Here is a 20,183-nt window from a genome sequence, read left to right on the forward strand (position 1 = left end):
TCGTTGTACCCTGAAAGGCAGGATGCTTATACAAAGATCTGTTGAGAAGATGCAATTTTTATGTAGTCATGTTTCACATTTTACCAATTTTATACTATACATTTTATGGAATAAACCCCAAAGTCTCTGTTCCTTACTGGAAACAAACACAGAAGTCTTCAAAGCTAATCCAGGTTTCCCTGGAAACAGAAGTCCTTTCTGACTCGATTTCTTTATCCACTGGCTGGTTGTTCATATCAGTATCAGCTGTTTCTGACATTTGTTTTGCATCAAAACTGATAGTCTCACATAACTTTTCTGCAGAGATAAGATGACACACATAGCCAATACAATGACAATATGCACATTAAATGTAGTACCATTCTTATATTGAAAAATTATCCTAAAATTACCAGGATATTTTTCATAGATGTCAGAGTTTGAAAATAAAAACTCACTAACATGAAAAGCTTAAAGTTGACTGACACAACTCTATAGATATTTGTTGTTTATATCTGCAACTGCTTAAGTGTTCTGCCTCAATATACTATCACATTGAACTGTGCACTAGAACATTTAATATGAGCATGTTAGGTAGACATATATACAAATGCTGAAAACCTTATGTTATCTATATAAAGCAAAATACAACTCCTTGTCCAAAGCTCCTATTCAGTGCAAAGATGACGGGAGAGTATCATAAGTTTTTTACAATGCACAGAAAAAAAAAAAAAAACACCACAGAATTGTGGAGGACACAAAGACCTATCCTTGCCTCTGGTACTTACACAGTACACTCTGAGATACTACTCACACAAATCAGTCAATCTACTTGTCAAGAGAAATAGATTTGAACCACTTTAATTTTCTTGTTGGAAAATCAGATCTACTATCAGATGCATTACAAAATATAAACACAGAAATGTCATGTAGAAACATTTTGCAATCATTTAGTAACTTTTTAAGTTGTATTGTAACATCACTTTCTCTGCGCTTACTCTGTGGGATTCATTTAAATAGTTACTGGAGATGTTTAATCTAGCCCCTCAAAAAGTTTTGAGAATAGCTCAGAACACTTGAAAACAGAAAAACAGAATAGCTCAAACATGAACAGCTATTAACTCAGAATGTTTGCTGAGAAAAAAAGATGAGGTAACATCCAAACGAGTAAGGTATAACAAATGAGAAAGCTAATTAGAATAATACATAATTTATATTCAAATGTGCTTTGCAATATTTCATGATGAGCAAGACATACTGGTGTGCTGGATAATTAACTAGTTTATAAGAAGTGGGTGGCTCTAAATTAGTTTGCAACTATTTTTCATAAATTCAAAGAAATGTAATGAAAGGAAATGCACCAAAGACCTTTTCCTCTTCCTTTTACTATGGAAAAACAATTTTTTAAAAAAAAAAAAAGCTATAAAATCTAGGCTAGGTTTTTTCTTAGATTTAAATGAACATGGGTTTTAGGCCTCCAGTAAAATAACCACAGTGCTTGACTTAGAAATATGCATATCACAGAGAAGATGAAGAAGGGGTCACCAGAGCAGAACTATGTCCAATATCATCTTCCTGTGGCTCAAAGTTGCAATTTGTTCATCCTGAACATGAGTGCTAGAACATTATCAACAGACCGTCTTCAGGATCGATAGGGCTAGGAGATCTCTGCAGCCTTCAAATAGAAGATATGCTCCATCCTATTTAAAGGTTAATACCTAAACCTTTTTGCTAATTATGTATGCAGACTGGGGTCAGAGGAGAGGTAGCTCTTCCACTGCAGCTAAGGGAAAGCAAACACAGCATCAACAAAATGGCTGAAGTTTTCCCACTCCTCTTTGGTAATGAGAAACTTGTAAGAATGTAATCAAAAAGCATATTTTATCCTTTTTCATCTATGCAGTCCAAAGGCAGTGCTGTTCAGAGCTTCCCCACAGAATAAAAAAGTAAATCAAACTGCTAACTATCATTTACCTTGTATGCAGAAAGTGCCATTTCCAGCTATGAGAAGCTGCAAACATTGGGTGATTTAATGAAGATACAATTTATGGAATAAATATAAAAAAAATTTGAAGCTAGTCTTAAGAGATGTTTAGTATAATATAGTATTTTAAAACTGACATATGGAAGATAATTGCAGCAAATAATTGCCCATAATTATAATTCCTTGAAATGATGCAAATACTAATCAAATGCAGTAAGATTAGATGAGCTGCTTATAAAGTTAAACACTGCAGAAAGCTTCAGAAAAGGGAACAGTATATTTGAATTCAACAATTTTATGCTACTTAAAACTCAAGTAAAAAAGATTAATGTTACAAACAATCTCACGGAAAAAAAAAATCTAAGTAGATGAACAAGGTAAAACATTCAAGTACACAAGTAATAACAAAACATGCACTGTAACAAAAAATAGAAGACAAATAAAATCAGATCAATAACTAAAAGCACAGCAGCATACAAATGAGAATTATTAACCCAAAAGTGGAAAAAAGAAAGAGTAGCAAATGAACACAGATTAGCAGAGCTTATTACAAAAAGACCTAGTTATATAAGAAAATACTGTACTGCATGAAACCCCCAAAATTATTAGAAAACATAATGTTCTTAACACAGTGAGAAGACATTTTAAGACAGCTTAACATCAAACATTGCCATTGCTTCTGGCAAGTGCTCATAATTTTTCAAGCAATGGTGCTTTACTGAGATGCTTAAATGGAAATCAAGCCCCTCATCTAAGTGACTACTGTTTTGAGTGCTAACATTTATTCGCTATCTGGACTCTGTGTATAAGCTAACTCTCAAGGAAAACACAATAATAAACAAATTAAAATATTGGCTAGGAGTGTAAATGAAAAAAAAAAACCAAAACACACACACACAAGAAAATACTGTCTATATAGAAAAAATGTTCAAAATGTTTCAAAAATTAAATAAGTCCCCAATCTCAGTTTTCAGTAAGAAAGGATAGAAAGGCTGGCTTATTGGAATAAAGGTACAAACCCAAAAATTTCCTGCTTACAGCAGAAATTGCAAGAACTTAACACACTGAATATGAAGATTACAGCTAATTTCCATAGCAGAGCACAGAGATAATGGCACAGGAATTCTTCAGTGCATAAAGTGGTACTTAAGGTATCTTTAAATGTAAATTTTTCTACCATGAATTCGAAGATTATCAAATGTTTTAAAGAAAATATAAAAAGTGATTTAATCAATGACAAATTATCTAGTCCAATGCAAATAAACCCAATTTCAAATGCAATTAAATAAGTAGATGAATTGAAAGGCAAAATAACTTTACCCAGGTAAAACACCAGGTCAAACTATTTTAAGGTGGTGGCTGGGTCTGTTATTGTAGTGGGGTTTTTTTGCTTTTTTTTTTTTTTTGTTTGTTTTTTTTGTTTTGTTTGTTTGTTCTTTTGTTGTTGTTTGTTTTGTTTTGTTTTTTCCCAGGAGGGGAGGATTTTTTGAAGAAAGAAATAAAATCACACACAGAAACAGAAGTATCATACACACTCTTGTCCTGGTTTGGGGTAGAACAAAGCTGGTTCTGCTCAACGATTTTAATTTGCCAGGTAAAGCTCTTCTAATTAACTGCTCTGTCTGAAGTTAGCAGCACAAACTGCCTGCTTCTACAGTGACAACGCTTCATGTTTAGAGTTACTGCCAAAGATTGGTGTGCAGACCAAGGCCACTGCTAAGCTTGTATCCCACACGGAGGGGGGCAGAGAGCACACCCCACCTGCAGGGAGGAGCGGCCCGGATAAGTGACCCTAAGATTCATCAGTGGGGTATTCCATCCCATATCCCTCATATCCAGTAAAAGCTGAAGGATCAGGAGGGGCAACCCCTTCTGTTGCCCTGCTGTCCTCTCTTCTGTCTTCTTCCTTCCTTCGACTGCTCCTGCAGTGGCCAGCGTCTGAGGAGGACCTCATCCATGCTGCCTTTGATCCTGAGCCCTGTGTTCCTGAACCGGGTTCCAGAATCCAGCTCCTGTACCCAGCTGAGTCCATCCTGGGACCTTTCCCCAGGGGCTGCTCCCCAGCTGGGGGTGATGGTGATGTATTGACATCAGGGTGGAGTTGGGTTTTGTACTGATTTTGTATATATTCCATGTTATTATCATGATTACTATTTTTATTAGTGGTATTATTAAAGCTGCTTTCTTTTCTGATCTGTAAGTCTCTATCCCTTATTCCCTTTCTCTCCAGTCTCTTTGAGGGGTGGGGTAAGGGATTAACAGAGAGCATCTGTTATGGTTCTGGAGGTGGACCTGACCCCAAACCACAGCAGCTCTGCCTTAATCTAAACTGGATTTTCATTACCAAAAAAGTGCTACTTAATGCTGCAAAGTCGAAGGCAACCAACCTAACAACACCAGGTCCACTTTAACAGAATGTTGAATTCTAGCTACTTTTACGTAAAATATAAAGATTGTCCATGTGATTAAAGACATTTTCCACCTTACTGTGTACTATTCCAATGTTTCTGGTGTACACTATACAGTAATGTCACACTTAATTTCAGCATGCTTATCTGAAATTTTACTTTTTGGTTTTGTCATTTTCAGCCAGTGTTTTATCTCTGGACAAATTGGAACACCAAGATTTTCTGTGAGATAACAAATACACATGGAAATAGCATGATACTGCAAAAAACTTCCATCAGATGCAGTATCTGCACCAAAAGCAACTGGAAATCATAGAAAAGCACTTCATCTGGGGAATATAGTTGCTTTATTGTAGTTGCAACACAGAGAGAACAAGTGTAAACGTACAAATTTTGATTTCATAACAAAGCATAATTATATGTTCTAGGACAAATTTTTTCTTTGGTAGATTTGCAAAGCTATGATTTCCTACTCTGAGGACATTGTAGAGAAAGACAGTGATGTGCAATAGTTTTACAAAACATTTCCTTGCATTTGGTGAACCTCAGTAGCACAAAATTTCAATGGACTTCGGTAGCCTATGTAGTTTAATGAGAATATTTTTTTTTTTTAAAAAAGCAAACAGAAAAGGACAGAGATTCCCAAACCAAAAGACTGAAATATTGAAAAGCAATAATTTGTCCAACAAAGGATTTTTTTATATATGTGAGTTTACTTGTTCAATATCACTGTGCTCAATTACAATGTGTTTCAAGTGCACAGACAGAACTTCCCTGATATTAGACTATTCATACATTTAACTGTCTTATGACCTGTAATCAAACTCTGAAGTGGTAAAGTTATTGAATTCTTATTTGTATACTTTGAAAAATCTGAGAAATTTTTAGCCATATTAAAAAGTGTATTAAACCCCCTGTACTCATAAATAAAACCAAAATAATTTGAAAATATTTCTCCACTTCTCTCAGTCTTGGTTTGTGATTCATGCTCTCAGACATTCTGTGGAGTTGAAAGGCTCATAATGAATTACTTTGAAGTAATACTAATGAGAAGTAGAGCTCATAAACTACAGCGCATGGCACAACACAAAGCATTAAAAAAAGATATATTGTATAAGTCTCCTCTCCCAATAATTTATTAGTTTTATTAAAAAAAAATTTTTTTAAGGTGGGTTTAGTTCATAATTAAGACATTAAAAGGAAGTGTATTATTTTAAGAAAAGCAATCATACTTCTACCACCTAATAGGAACATAGAGCTCTAGTCTTTGAATCCTGTAATGATAATTAGTATTTTTCTGTGTAAAGTTGGAATAAGTGGATTTTGCATAGAGATATTAAAACATATGGGGGAGACAGCCTGGAGGTTATGAAGGTTAGAACCTGAGTATGAAGGATCTTGTTATAGTAGAAATATGAATTATTAATATTATAGGTCAGAGGATGGTAACATCTGCTTTGTCCTTTTCCTTGGTTGTGCTATGGAAGCTTTTCTCCAGTGGGCATTTCTTGAGTGGACTTTTGAGTAAGCAGAAAAGATGGCAGCCTGGCTGCTGAGATACACTAACTTCAGAATCAATGAAGAGTGACAGCTGCAAAACTACTCCAAGATCCAAATGCATTCATGGCAGGCTTAAAGAGTTATCTGCTACAAACCACTTGATTTCTATTAGGATTTGGCATTGAGCTGTGAAAGAATAACTGAACAATATATTTCCAGCTCTTTAACTCACACAGCTTTGTTACAATGAAATTCTTCTGGTTTGGTTCTGTTTTTAATAAGGTGATATTAAAAAAAAAAAAAAAGAATTCATAAGACATTCAAGCACTACAGTACTTGAAATGATTATCAGTTCTTAAAAATATAACTCAAAATTATATCCTTTGTCTGTACTGAACATATGTTTACCAAATTTACTTAAAAAGTATTTATTATCATGGGTTTTAGAAAAGTAGAATTTACCTTTGCTTCAAAATATTTAAATATCATAAACGTATTCTTAATCTTCATTATACTCTTAGTGTGACCCAGGTTTTTCACTGTTCCCCCCACCATAACCTTACCTTGTATTACAGTATTTGCAGGTTAGTACGGAAGATTGATAGGTTGCACATTGTCCCAGAATGAAAATAATGTTAATGAATTTGAAAATATCTAAGCATCTTGGGTAAAATTATTTGGATTAATTACTGTAGATGTTAGGAAGTTGTGCACATCCTTTAACTGAGAGGATATTTATTGTATTTCTCAATGTAATGGTTTGAAAACAAACCAGTGAGAGACTCCAAGTCAGAAATACAATTTAATAAGAGAAAAATAAAATAAAAGCAATAATACAAAGGGAAACCACAGACAGAGTCAGAATACAACCTGACACTCTGTAGTTAGGGTGGTGGTAGCAGTCCAGATGAAACAGTGGTCTCGTAGAAAAAGATCTGGTAGCTCTTGTCCTCTGGAAATCCAGTGGGTAAGGCCCCCTGTGCTGTACTGAACCCCAGTTTATATCCAGGTGGGAGCACTTGGCTCCTCCCCCTGGGTGGAGCATCTCACAATGGGTTGATATCAGTCTATGAGTCATGCAGTGGGTCCGTGATGGTCCATTAAACAGAAATAGCTCCTGGGGGGAGTTCTGTATGAGTCATGGGGCGAGGCATGGAGGGGCCCATTAACAGGGAGGACTCCTCCTGCTGGGTGGGAAAGGTGTTAACATCTCCCCTGACCTTGAACCTCTTTCCTTATCTGTTATAGCCTGGGGTGTGAGGTCTGTCCTGGGCAGCTGCTACCCATGATTTTCTTAACAACCCATGAGCACTGACATAGAGAGTGTAGAATATACAGTTTTGGTTCTACCCACATAAGGATAAACTGGTCCCAGTCCCTGTAACCATGACACTCAATTATTGGAAAAGAAGATTATAGATATTTAACAGAAAACGAAATATAATTTAAAAAAATGGCATTGTATGCCTTTCCCCCCATTAGAATCAACCTTCAGAAATGCTTAAAAAGCAAAGGTGCATTACATAGTCTTCTACATGAACTGAAAAGCTGAAAACCAAGATCAAGGTGAGTGTCACATGTATGAATAATTGTGTGAGCATGAATCCTATTCATGTTTCAGATGTTCTTCTTCTCCAACATTCATTTTCAGAACTCTGGTAAAATTAAAGGTGTTACCTAGCAGTCAGTTTTAGCAGAAGTTGTGCACCAATCAAACCTGATCACTCTTAAAAAGAAGGCTCTTACTACCTTCTCCTGACCAAAACCTTAAAATAGTCACTTAAAGAAGTGCACCTTTGGAAAAAAATACTCATTTTGAACACTCTTCAAGTATTCATCTCGAGACTATAAAAAAGTAATATTTATTAAATTGGAAATTGCCCATTTTTCTTGCCTTCCATTTCAGAAAAGAAAGTACAATTCACAGTGATTAGAAAAAGAGCTCTGTGTACAAAATCCAGTACATTTTACTGGTAAGTAACTCAGGAGAAGTGTTTTTTTAAAAAATATTCCTGTTAGGGTTTATTTTTAATACCAATCTGAAGGTTCTATTCTATGTAATTATACATGCTATTACCAGTTCTTTGACATTTTCTCATAAAACCAACACTCACAAATAGGACTGTTGATATTTGCACATGATTAAAAGTGAAGACAAACAATATGGGAATGGCAGAAGTCTGAATATAAATTTTAAACACACTTACCTTTATTGGGTGTCTCTGCATTTTGCTGCCGAGAGAGGGTGGTTTCCTGTATGGTGAAAAACAAAACAAAACAAAAAAACAATGGTGATTATAATCTTTCATTATTTTGTTAAAGAAAATACTTGGGTTTGGGGCAGTCTTTCCTGAGATAGAGAAACAAACTATTAAGTTATCATTGCAGGTTTTCTTTTTGTTTGTTTGTTTTTTTTTTTTTTTTTTAAAAAAAAAAAAAAAAAAAAACAACAACTAAGAAAAATAGGAAGAATAAAATCTGCTGCAATACCTACATATGCATCACCAACAGACAGATGGAACTTTTTTTAGAGAAGCACATGTGAACTGGAGTCTGGGATGAAAGCTGTTCCATATGCCTACTTCTCTAATATTAAATAAAATGTTTTTGGATATTACTGTTCCCTGATAATAAAATGAGTCTTATTCTAGAATCAGTCCTGTTTGTTTCTAATCTAAGCTTCCATTCTTGGAAAGTATATGGAGGACTTCTTTCCAACAAGCTTTTCTTGCTGTGCAGGTGCCCACAACTGTCGCTGTCAGCACCATGCCTGATTGCTACAGCATCTTTTGTTTTCTATCAGCTACATAAATAAAAAGTAGCCTGCTCTTTTCTAATGTTTCTGGCAAAACCAAAAAAAATTATCCTGTTCAATCCCTCTTCCAATCTAGAACGGCTGAACTAATATGCATGTAATATCCCGTTATGTTTAAACTTGATGGCAAGTTAGCCAGCCTTTCACAAAGTCCACTCATTAAATTTGCAAAGACAGCATCCTTCTCTTTGAGACATTAAAATCTTTGATATTGTTAAAAATGTATGCCTAATTGTTCCTTCTGACTGCCCTCTTACGTGCAATATGATATGCTCTACACAAGACTCACTTGCACTTTTTTTTTTTTAAATAAGGAAGAGAGAATGGGTGAAAGAGATTCCAGTTTCTTGCTTATTTCCTATTTGAACGTGGTACTATTAATGGCTTAACTTACCTTTACAGAGATAAATATTAAAGCCTAAAAAGGCTATAGAAAACAAATTTTTAATCTTCTTTTCATCCCAGGTCTCTCTTTAACAAGATTTGTCACACCCTGACCCAAACTCCTCATACATACCCATGTTTACATGTGTCAGAGGCGCAAATGCAGAAACTGATGGCATTGAGCCCGTGAATATCTGGATATACATAGTGCTTGTCTGTTCAACATTTCAAAGAGGAGTTGTGAGAGCTAAGGGGACTTGGAGCTGCTTTTATGCTTTCTCAGTACAATTTAGAAATATTTTTTGAGGGGCAAACTGACATAATTCATAGTCTAAGTTGGACTGGATGGCAGGTTCCAACAGTACCTAAAGCTTGCACAGGGTCATTGTGATGTAAGTCCGGGTTTGTCTCAGCCCTCTTATTACAGACTACCCTGCAAAATTGTAGGTGTTTCATAATCTCTGAACTAACTACAGGAAAGAGTTAAGAGACTAAACTACAGATTCAAGAGTCTCTCTCCCAACGTAGGAAGTACCAAATAATTTAATACTTATAATTTAACCGCAGTATTGTTTACTGAGAGAATGTGAAAGTCTCATTTTTTCACAGCACAAATCTTAAATTCTATTCCTAATCTTTTGTGGGTTTTTAAAAGAATATTTATGAGCCAAAGCTGGTGACAGATCTAATATCATCAGCAATTATGAGAAAAATACAGACATTGTTGAAATTGTTAACAGTTGAACAATATGGGAGTTGAAATATGTTGTGTCTTACATGTCCTTTTTTAGATTAATTTCTTGCTTTTCTACAGCAAACGAACTGAAAAGGACAGAATACAATTTTGCAATTCTCCATGTACTTCAGCTGCTGTTTCCAGACTCCTGTACGCACAACCATGCAAAACAAAAGGCAATCTGTGATGGCTTGTCAAGTGACACTGACAATCATCCTTCACATTTGGGTATGAAAAAAATCTCTATTAATACATGGACTATCTTTCCCCTTTTAAACGGTGACTTCAGAATTAGGCGTGCATAGGGTTGTCATATTTCTGCATGTGAGAACAACTTGCAAGACCCTAATAGTGCCAAATTTCTTGTAGGAGTCTCACGATTTGTCAAACAGGTACATGTCAATTGTACAATTTAACAAGTTTCTTCTCAGAAATCCTGGGCATGTCTGAAGTATAAAAAGCATCAGATACACTGCACAAGCCTTGGAGACTGCAATGTTTGTACCACAAGTTTAATGCTCTCTGCCAAACTTACTGCTCATGGACAGTGCACATCATCCATGCTTCTAGCACAGACATGTAGCAGCTTACTACAGAACTACTGTAAGTATTAACAGCTGGCAGCAGGAAGGCCTGGAGAGATACAGAAAATGCTCATAACCTGCTTCAATAGAATTTCCAGTAAAGAAGGAGAATGTACCCTGGAAAAACTGGATGCTTAGGTAATGGAACTTCAGCCAGTTTGAACTGTGAAAGCAATCTAACCACAGCTGTGTAGAGACTACTGTAAGCTCATTTACTCACTTCTTGGAATGCAAACATAACACAGTCAAAAGCTGTTTGCTTTTGTAATGGTATGGGATGTGTCTTTTTACCTAAACCTCACTGATTCCAAGACAACTGGGAGTGTCAAGGAAGTTCTCATTCTGTTACGCTATTGCCTCAGCTATAGTGACTAAGACATTGGCACAGAGAGACTCAAAGCATTTTTCCTCCTTAATGAATACTCGTTGTCTGCAAGGTCAGCTTTGCTGCCACAGTATCTGATAAAGAAAGAAATAAAAAAAGACTTGTATCCAGCTGTGAAACATGAAAGGCTGCACAGAGATTCAGGGAAAATTTAGTTAGTTACAATTCTTGCTGCCACCAATAGGAAATCTGAACACAAAATGTGAGGAAAATTCACTGGTTAACTTAAAAGAATCAAATTTATCATCTAATACATTTTATAATCAGTAACACGTAATTGTAAAATTAGTACTGATTTATAAATTTATAGCTATCTTGTTATTTTCAAGGATTCATTTATATTTTTCAGCCTCCTAACACCAGCTGTATGGTATTTTATTCAAATGCACCAAATAGTAAGTTTTAAAACCTATCTGATATTTTTATTAAATCAGTATCCTTTACTATTGTAGAAATTATGTGTGGCAAAACTTTTCACACCAGGTTTTTCTATAAAAAACACCAGCTTTCTTTCAAAAATAAACTCTCTGGATATAATTGCAGGTTAAAGAATAAAGCTTCAAATTTGTAAGTTCTATGATTAAAAATCCATTTTAAATCTACATCCAAAATTACAAAAGATGAGTAAAATATTCTTAACATCCAAACCTAAATTTTTTAGTTTGGTGTTGACCCAAGAATTATATAATCAAAGGGCTTAGTCTATAGTCACTTAGACACAACCTTTTTTGCCTATTCCTGAGTTCCTGTTTTCACAAAATGGAATATCACTTCTCATTTTAGATGTCATGTGGGAGAAGGTAACACAAGTGGTTTTTCAGATAAGGCAGTGGTACAAAAGCACAAACAGCTGCAAAGTTATGCACAGGCTGAGGTGTAGGAACAGCTTAAAAATACTGGATTGTCAGCTTGGCTTCGTCTTTATTCAGTCTCCGATGTTGAAACTGGCCTAATCTGTATAAGCAAGTAGACACTTGTGGGCCAGTTGGAAAGATTTTCTGTATCACAATTGTCTAAATTTGTGTCCTTCTCAAGTCTCTCATCTAATTCCTGTTGCCTCGTATCTCATGCATATCCTTGTTTTTCCTGAAAAGAGAAGCAAGGATTTTTTCATTTTGAGCAGTTTGAAATAATTTTTAAAAATATGAAGTTTGTAAAGAAAATAGAAATATTTTTTTTAATTTCTACCTAGCCCGCCTGTTGACTCAAAACCAGTTCACTGGGCTTATGAAATATATCATAAGAAGGATTAGAATGAGGAGAATAGGCAAGTTATGGCACAAGAGTCTGGAATGTTTATGGCTAACACGAAAAAAAACACACAACAGAGAATGCAAACTAAATAGACTGGTATCAGTTATAAACCAAAAGGTAAGACTGAGCTTGCAGATATAAGAGGAAGGAACTGAATTAAGAAAAAGGAGGTAAACATGAACATCAAAGAATAAGTGTATTGTGTTTATGTCACTAGGAGAGTGGCAATTTCAATCCTCCTCTAGAAAGTATTCTTGCCAGGGAGCTCGATGCTGAAGAAGCCACAAAGAGAAAGCAGAGTGTTTTGCTTAAGATCTCTGAATATAGCAAGCAGGTCAAGTCTATTAAAGTATGTAGCAGTCATTGCAAATTCTGATGGTAAATATATTTGGATTAGAGTTTTCTTGCTTTGTTACTGATCAACATTCCCTCAACCAGAATGCAAAGAGCTTTCTTCTCAATGGAACTGGAGATAACCTGTATTAAAGAACTTGTCATGATGAAGACTATTCACGTAGGCTTTTGAACTTTAGCGCTACAAGGAAACAGTATTCCAGGATAATCTTCTCCTCAAGAGAGTCTGCCAAAATTACTGTTCCAGAAAACTGCAAGACATTGGACAATTTATATGTGATGACCTTTTTGCTTTATTTCTGACCACAAAAGTGGACAAAGAATAAAAAAGAAAGGAAAAATTAAATTCTGGAAAACTAGTTCAAGAAGCCATTATTCCACTAATATTTTTTTCCAACTAAATGGAATAAGACAAAAAAACTACTTTTGCACGCATTTCAGAGCGCCTCACCCGTATATATTACTTACCTTCTTATTGAAGAAGAATAAATTGAGCCTCTTCATTAAAGTACTGGGCCTTATTTTACAGAGTTTTTAAACAAGAACAAAAATTGCAGAATTTATTTTCTTAATAACAGTGTGATTCAGGAGCAATTTAACTCTCAAAAAATAGATATTTAAAAAAGATTTTTTCCCTAATGCAAATCCAAAAAGCTTTCAAGACTGAAAATTCAGATGGAATGGGAAACACAGGGGGAAAAAAAAAAGTTTGAAAAAATCAATAAAGTATGAGTACTCTGGGGACATGAGGGATAATGCCATATCTTTCAACTTCATATTCTTCAAAGAAGGTACATCCAGCTCCTAAAATTTTATCTTTCATTTATCACTAGTCTCTGTTTCTGTGACAACAGACCTTAGGAACAGTGAATCAGATATTCAATGATGTAACTTCATACAGTTAGGAGTAAATTGAAATATGCCAGTTTAAACTTGCTGGGGATCTGGCACAGAGGCTGAGTGAAATTCAGTCACCTTAATGCATAAAACTGCTGCATCCCGATGATTTACCCAATCTATATCAACGGGTTTAATGCAGACATCTCCTGAATAGAAATTGCAGAGTTTAAAATGGAGACAAAGTTATTCAGACTCATTATACCACAGTACAAAATTCTACAAATTAGCAATAACCTAGTGAGTTAGGGCTATCCAAGTTTCTCTTTCAGTGTTTGCTTTTTTAATCACTAAATAACTTGATTTTTTTTTTTTTTTTTAAGTATAGATGTTAGTTCAAGTTTTTAAACTATGGAAAGAAAGCTCTCCCATAATTAATCTCCTGGAGGTATCCACATAATTCTTTTGATAAAAAGATTTAATATGTGAAATAAAGAAGGTTATTCTGCAAGTTAAAAACATTATTTGTGTTTGCAAGACATACAAATGCAGTCCTACTTACATACTGCAGCTATTAATAGGCATAGCATTTTTCAGCTGGGATTTAAATCGATGCAAAAGTAAAGCTCAAGTATAAGTCAATTAGCTGCTCACGTCTGAATCAGATTGCCCTCAGACTATGTCATATTCATGTCTTCTTACAACCATTCTAGTTTTATCAGCCTCTCTCTCTCTCTCTCTTGTATTTGCTTACTTGCCCTTGCCTCTCCTTGACTGTATGTCCTGCTGTGGCAGTCCAGCTTTCTACAATCACATGGTTCCTACACTCTTGGACTAGGGGAAAAAAATAATCACAGTGATGTTCTAAACTCCTTTTATGCTTTTAGAACATATATGTCTATTAATTTCTAACTAACTAAATTTATATTTGTACAGCTAGAGAGAATGAAGCCATGCAATCAATAATTATTATATATTATAAGATGCTACTTACAGCTCCTTTTTACCTTGCTGTTTTTGTAATGATTTTTCTAATCTGCAATTATTAAAAAGACTATTAAAGGTGAAGTACTAACGCATTACTGTTTAAACTATTGTTTATAAAATGTACAGAAAAAAAATCAAAATAGATAAATATAAATTCTGTTGCAAAGAATTCTCCTTCACTACAGAATCACCTGGTTTTTAAATCATAAATACCCAACTATTATATCCACATATACATTTTCTATACACATAACAGACATAGAACAGTTTAAAACAATTGAGTTTCAGATCTGAAACATAAAATTAGCATAAGACTACACTCTGAAGAGGAAATATATAAATAGGCACTACAAAAATTCCATAGAAATTTATTTCTCTTTTACTTCAGAATTAACCAAACTAAATTTTTTTCTTTGTTCATGAATATACCTCATGACCCTCTATCCTTAACAGCATGTCTTTGGTCTTCAAGCACATTTTGTAAACTTAAAAGCAGACATTATATACAAGTAAATACCACAAATGTTACCTTCAAGTTTGTTAGTTTATCCCAGAAAATGAGACTAGAAACTTTACAATAATTAGGTCAGCTTTACTACAGGATTCTGTGGGTAAGGACTTTGTTGCTGTTTTTCCTTTATGCAGCACTATGGATGAATAAATTTTCTATATTCTTTTAAATTATGTTCTATAATGTAATCAAATTAAATGTATCAGATACAGAAGAAGTAGTCATTCTTTACTTGGGACAGAAAATTAATGCAGAGGGGAAAACTGTAGCATACATTTACAAGCTGAAGCTCCATTTTCCCCAAAATACAATTGGTATATTGGGTCAGATCCAGACTTCTAGTATGAAAAACGCTATCAGTTGCTCTTACAATCTGCAATAAATATGCAGTTGGAGAGATACTGGTGCCACCAAACTGGGTTCTTTTGTAGGAGTTGAGCAAATAAAATGGCTTCAGCAGACCTGTTTGTTTGTTTAAATATTTAAGTCTCTCTATGTTGCAAATTTTTTCCCTGTATAAAATATTTTGCCTGAAATAGTGTAGTGTCCAGAAACTCTTTGAAAGTATACTTTTTCCTTTGTTAAATGTACAAGATTTATATATTACAGGAAGCATTTTGTTAAAGGTTTAGATAAAAGTAGATTTTAATAGCACATTCACACACCAATTTAAAAGGAAAAACAGAAAAAGAAAAAAAAAACAACCATACAGTACGTACAACTGACCAAAGTCATCCTAGTAATGGTTTACTGAACTTGGGTAAGATTCATTTTACCTGTCTTGAAAAAGTTACAGTGGAAACCTCTACCTAGTAACTAGGATATCCTTGGCTAGCTTTGGGTAACCTGTGGTCAGTGTGTTGCGTCTAGTGAACCTGTTTGGAGGAATGTCACTCTCTTAGTTTTCCTCAGGAAGCCTGAGGGTCTAATTCATGGCTGAAGATTCCCTTAGAAGGCAAAGCTTCTGAAATTTAAGGACAGGCAAATTCAGCATTGAAGCCTTAACATTTTTTCTTGATCTGGACTGAAGTCTTCAAATAAACAACAAAATGAGGATGCCATTTTAAGAGATATGTTTATAAAGTTTACATTTTTCTAGTGGTGATATGCCTATGAACCTTTTTCACTGTAGCTGAAATACACTAATTTTAAGATTAATTCGTGAAGTAATGTTTATTTATGAAGACCCCTGAGTATCATCATAAGATTCTCCCATTGAATTGATTTTAAAGAGCAAACCCAAAATATTTTATAGTGTTAGCAATAGGACTTTTAGAATCTGAGCAATGAATAATAAAAAAAAATGGAATAAACTAAAAACTATTAGGAAAGATTTCCCACCTAGTATACATCAATACTAAAAAGTGGAAGGGCAAGGAAGTTACTTAAATGGGGTGTGTGTGGAGGGGGGTGTGAAGCTTACTGAAAGGTCTTAAAAACCCCTATATTTAAGTACTGAGCATTTTCTGCTTTGTCTTTCACTATCCTTTGGAATATAAAACCAGATGAAATTTAAAAAAAAAAAAAAAAGAAAAAGAATTACCTGGTAATCACCTTCTGCATTTGAGTATCTCCTACTTTGGTTCATATCCACATTACTGTCACTTACATTTTCATCACTTTCAGCAACAGAAGGTACACAGGATATGGAATGAAATCGTTTTTTGATAGTAGACTGTGGAGGGTGGCTAAATAATAAAAGAAAATTCAAACACTTTATTCCATACATTTATTTTCAAATTACAGTCTTCATAATTACTGTTCTTAACAGAATTTTTTCAAAAAAGTTTGTGCCTCCTTTATTTTGACAGCTTCATAGGGCAATACAAAATCTATATATGCATATATTTCTTATTTTTACCGGCTTGGCACTACACACACATCTATTCTTGAAAGATCTGGGCTGTTGCCCTTTTTAACACTTCAAAAACCAAAATCCAAGTCAGCTGAGAAAAACTAGATGAAAATGCCAGAAGGGAGTAAATTTGTATGGCCCATTGACCAGAAAAAAAAAACAAAACAAACCAACACCAGCACCCTAACATGGACTATTTAAATGGAGATAGTGGAAAATTTTTTTTTTTTTTTTTTTGTGTCAGGATAGTTTCTGTCTTTCCCCTCAAAATGGGTCTCCATAGCTACCAGACAGCTAAAAGACAAGATAACCAGGGAAACCTGCAAAAGGCCTACTCTGGTTGTAGTGAAAGCAAGCTCTGTTGCTGACTTCAGTGGAGGCAGAAGTAAAATCTGATGGAAATATAAATAACGCTTTGCTTGTCAAGTGAACTAGGAGAACAAGATCAAAACAATGTTGCTGACATGCCAATTAGACATAAATGCATAATTGTGTTATTACAGCAATAAAGAACAGAGGAAAAATGTAAGCATGTGTTATTTAGCTCCGTTGTTAAGGGGATAAGAGATAATGAAATATCAAGATCTTTAGCAGTAATACCGTCACAATTATATTGCCTTTGAGCTTTGCAAAATATTTCATTAAAATAAAAGCAAGATATTAAAAAAAGTTTCAGTCCCAACTGCATATCTAAGTCCCTTATCTTATTTAGGCAGCTATATAACTTTAATGAAATACAATAAATTGCCATATATTTTCAGTTACTACCTGTTAATTAAATCACAGGAGATTAAATTAGCTGATTGTCATGGAAACTTAGTACACTAAATAAACTGTCCTTGACAAAATGGAGTAAGTTGACCATTAAGCAATCTATTAAATAGGAAAAAAAAAAAAATACTAAATACACTATGCAAATAATGGAACAACTTAATTACCCTTTTAATAATCTTTTCAAGGATATTGCTTAGAGCATTTTTATGTATTTCTACTCCTGCTACTTGAACAGAAACTAAGTAATTTAATGTAATTTTAACCAATAAAATGCAACTATATCAGCAAAACAATGATATTCCATTAATATTTCCACACCATTTTTGCCATGGACAAATGCTGCTGTTTTAAAAAAAAAAAAAGAACAACCCCAAACCCCAAAATCTAACTGGTTTATTATCATCCCATCAAATCACGATGATCAAAATGCAGTACGTGCCAAGCATGTGATTTATTCTGTTTACTTAGACATATTTAACAACAACAAAAAAACCCCAACAACAACAACAACAAAACAACACACATATCTCCAATGAATTACAAATTGTTGTTGAACTCAGTCCCAAGAAATGTCCTCCAAAATAACAGTTTTTGACGCTCACTTGGTATGTGATACATTCAATGCTTCCAGTGTCAGGAGTTCACTCAGAATACAAGAGAGGAGATGAATAATTCCAGCAGTTTTCTACTGAATGTTCACATCATAAGCTGAAGCCTGACAGAAATGTATTATGCAGTGGGTCACAGGAAAAAAGCCAAGGCCCTGATACAGTTAATGGTGATCCTTTTCTTGTCAGTGAGCAAGTATTATGCTGAATACTGACTACAAGTTGTGTATACATCAATTTCTGAAAAGTCTTGTCTAAGACATGGTTCTGATTTTCTATAAAAACCCTGGTTTTCAAGGGTTCATAGGATTTGCAAACAGACTTTAACACAAGGAAGGCATTTATAATAAAGTTGTGTTTTGAGCATGAGCTTCTTCACCTGCATACTCAGGCTTGTAAACAACTATACTGAAGAGAGAACAGCATGCTTTAGTCATAAACAGTTTCATGCCAAACATGTGATACAAATGAAAGTACTGATTGACCAGTCAATGACTGCCTGGTTATGTGCAAGAATTGGAAAAGACCAGTAGTTTGAGGAAAAATCCTAAGGATGCACCCCTCAGGTATGTGCACATCCACTTCCTAGCGGGCTTTCTCACCAGTGTGTACCTTAGTAGCTTGCAGGGAGCAGCATATAAAGCTTAGAGCTCCCCACCTTACATCTTCAAGAGGAGATGTGTGCCACTGGAAGAGCCTGCATTCAAAAGAGAGAAGATTTTCTTGACCTTCAATGCCAGGAGAGTGTCTGTGTGCATGATCAGACATTCTTGGGATCAGCTACAGAAAGATGTTCAGAAGTTTGTGGGCGTTTGTTTACTTTTTTTGTAGTATAGTGGTTTATTTTTTGTATTGCTGATATTGATTCTAAGCATATAGTTCACTGCCAATTAATTATGTGACATGAATAAATCAGTACAGTGTTCTAATCCTGATGTGTTTTAAACTACATGAACCAGGGTGGTTTTCCCTGTCATATAAGTAAACATAAGTTCATTTCACTGTGAAAGCACAATGACTTAACAATATAATGCTAATGCTGAAACTACATAGAATACTTACATGTCTGTGGGTATTCTGATAATACTCAATTTGTAATTCAAAAATAGGCTAGCAATTTCAATGTATTCTTCAGGTTTCTTTACCACAGGCTCTGGAAAAATGCAACTTGTTAAATATATATCTATAAGAGATGTTTAATATTATAATTTTGACAAATAACTCTCATAAGAGATTCATTGCAAACACTTGAATGGAACAACCAGGGGTGGCTTTAGGTGAAATATCTTTAAAAAAAACCCAAGTGCTTAACACTTTGATCCTCAGCCTGCAAGGTATTAGAAGTGTGCTTAACCTGTATGTAAGGTTATCCATGGTAGCTCAGAACAACTATGGCACCACACTCAGCCTTTGCTGATTTCCTCTGTTTCTCATCCCAGCACATTTCACTAGCATGCCTTTAACACTTTCACATTCAAGCTATCTCATATAAGGCATTTAGCTCCATTATGCAGTATAGATAAACCTCAGAATAAGTGTAACTAACAACATGAGTTGCTGCAACAGGACTTGTCATATAGCCTAAATGTTTAAAAGGTGTTCAGAAGCTTTCATGCCTCTTCATCAAAGAGCTTCTGCACTGCTTTGTTAATGCTCCCTCTTCGTTTTCTCCAGTAGAATGCCTTTTTAGAGATAAATTAAGACACTTCTCAAAGCATTTAAGAAAGAATAGGGCTAAAGGGAGTAATACAAAGTTGGCAAGAAAAAAAAAAAAAAGAGAGAAAAAGTAATCCCCTAGGGAAGTTCCACTGAAATTTTTAATAATTAAAATGTAATAACAAATTTATTTGTGATGTTTGAGTAGACAAACCTTGGGGTTCAGATGTCACAACAATTTCCTTTTTCTGACGGAAAAGCTTCCAACGAGGAACTGGTGGTGGTTGTGGTGGTGCTACCAGAGGACAGGACCTAGTTCTAGTGATAAGGACAGGATGGCTATATATGTGGGAAAGCCCATATTGCCTCATCTTTTCTGAAGAATCAGCCTACAAAACATGGAAAGATGATATGACTGGGGTGAGATCTCCTTTCTCATCATATCCTTTTCACAAAAAAAAGAACAGTATGGACACAAACCATCTAATGGCTTAAATAACAAACCAAAACCAGTTCATCTGACAAAGGTACCAAAAAAAAAAAAATCCTAATTAGAATTTGATGTTCAGCAG

General features: G+C 34.7%; 1 protein-coding gene across 1 annotated transcript in view; it reads right to left on the bottom strand.

Annotated features, from left to right (window-relative positions):
- Window positions 1-20,183, bottom strand: part of ADGB (androglobin) — a gene marked incomplete at its 3' end in the record, with an annotated part of 63,266 nt that overhangs the window by 19,624 nt on the left and 23,459 nt on the right. Inside the window, exons 11-15 of the mRNA XM_008939276.1 lie at window positions 19,826-20,000; window positions 19,018-19,108; window positions 16,262-16,406; window positions 8,079-8,124; window positions 138-297 (exon numbers count right to left, since the gene is read on the bottom strand). Of these exons, the coding sequence (XP_008937524.1) occupies window positions 138-297; window positions 8,079-8,124; window positions 16,262-16,406; window positions 19,018-19,108; window positions 19,826-20,000 (617 nt within the window). The remainder of the gene's footprint in view (window positions 1-137; window positions 298-8,078; window positions 8,125-16,261; window positions 16,407-19,017; window positions 19,109-19,825; window positions 20,001-20,183) is intronic.

Source organism: Merops nubicus, unplaced genomic scaffold (genome assembly GCF_000691845.1).
Source record: "Merops nubicus isolate BGI_N331 unplaced genomic scaffold, ASM69184v1 scaffold22384, whole genome shotgun sequence".
In the NCBI taxonomy this organism is placed as follows: domain Eukaryota; kingdom Metazoa; phylum Chordata; class Aves; order Coraciiformes; family Meropidae; genus Merops; species Merops nubicus.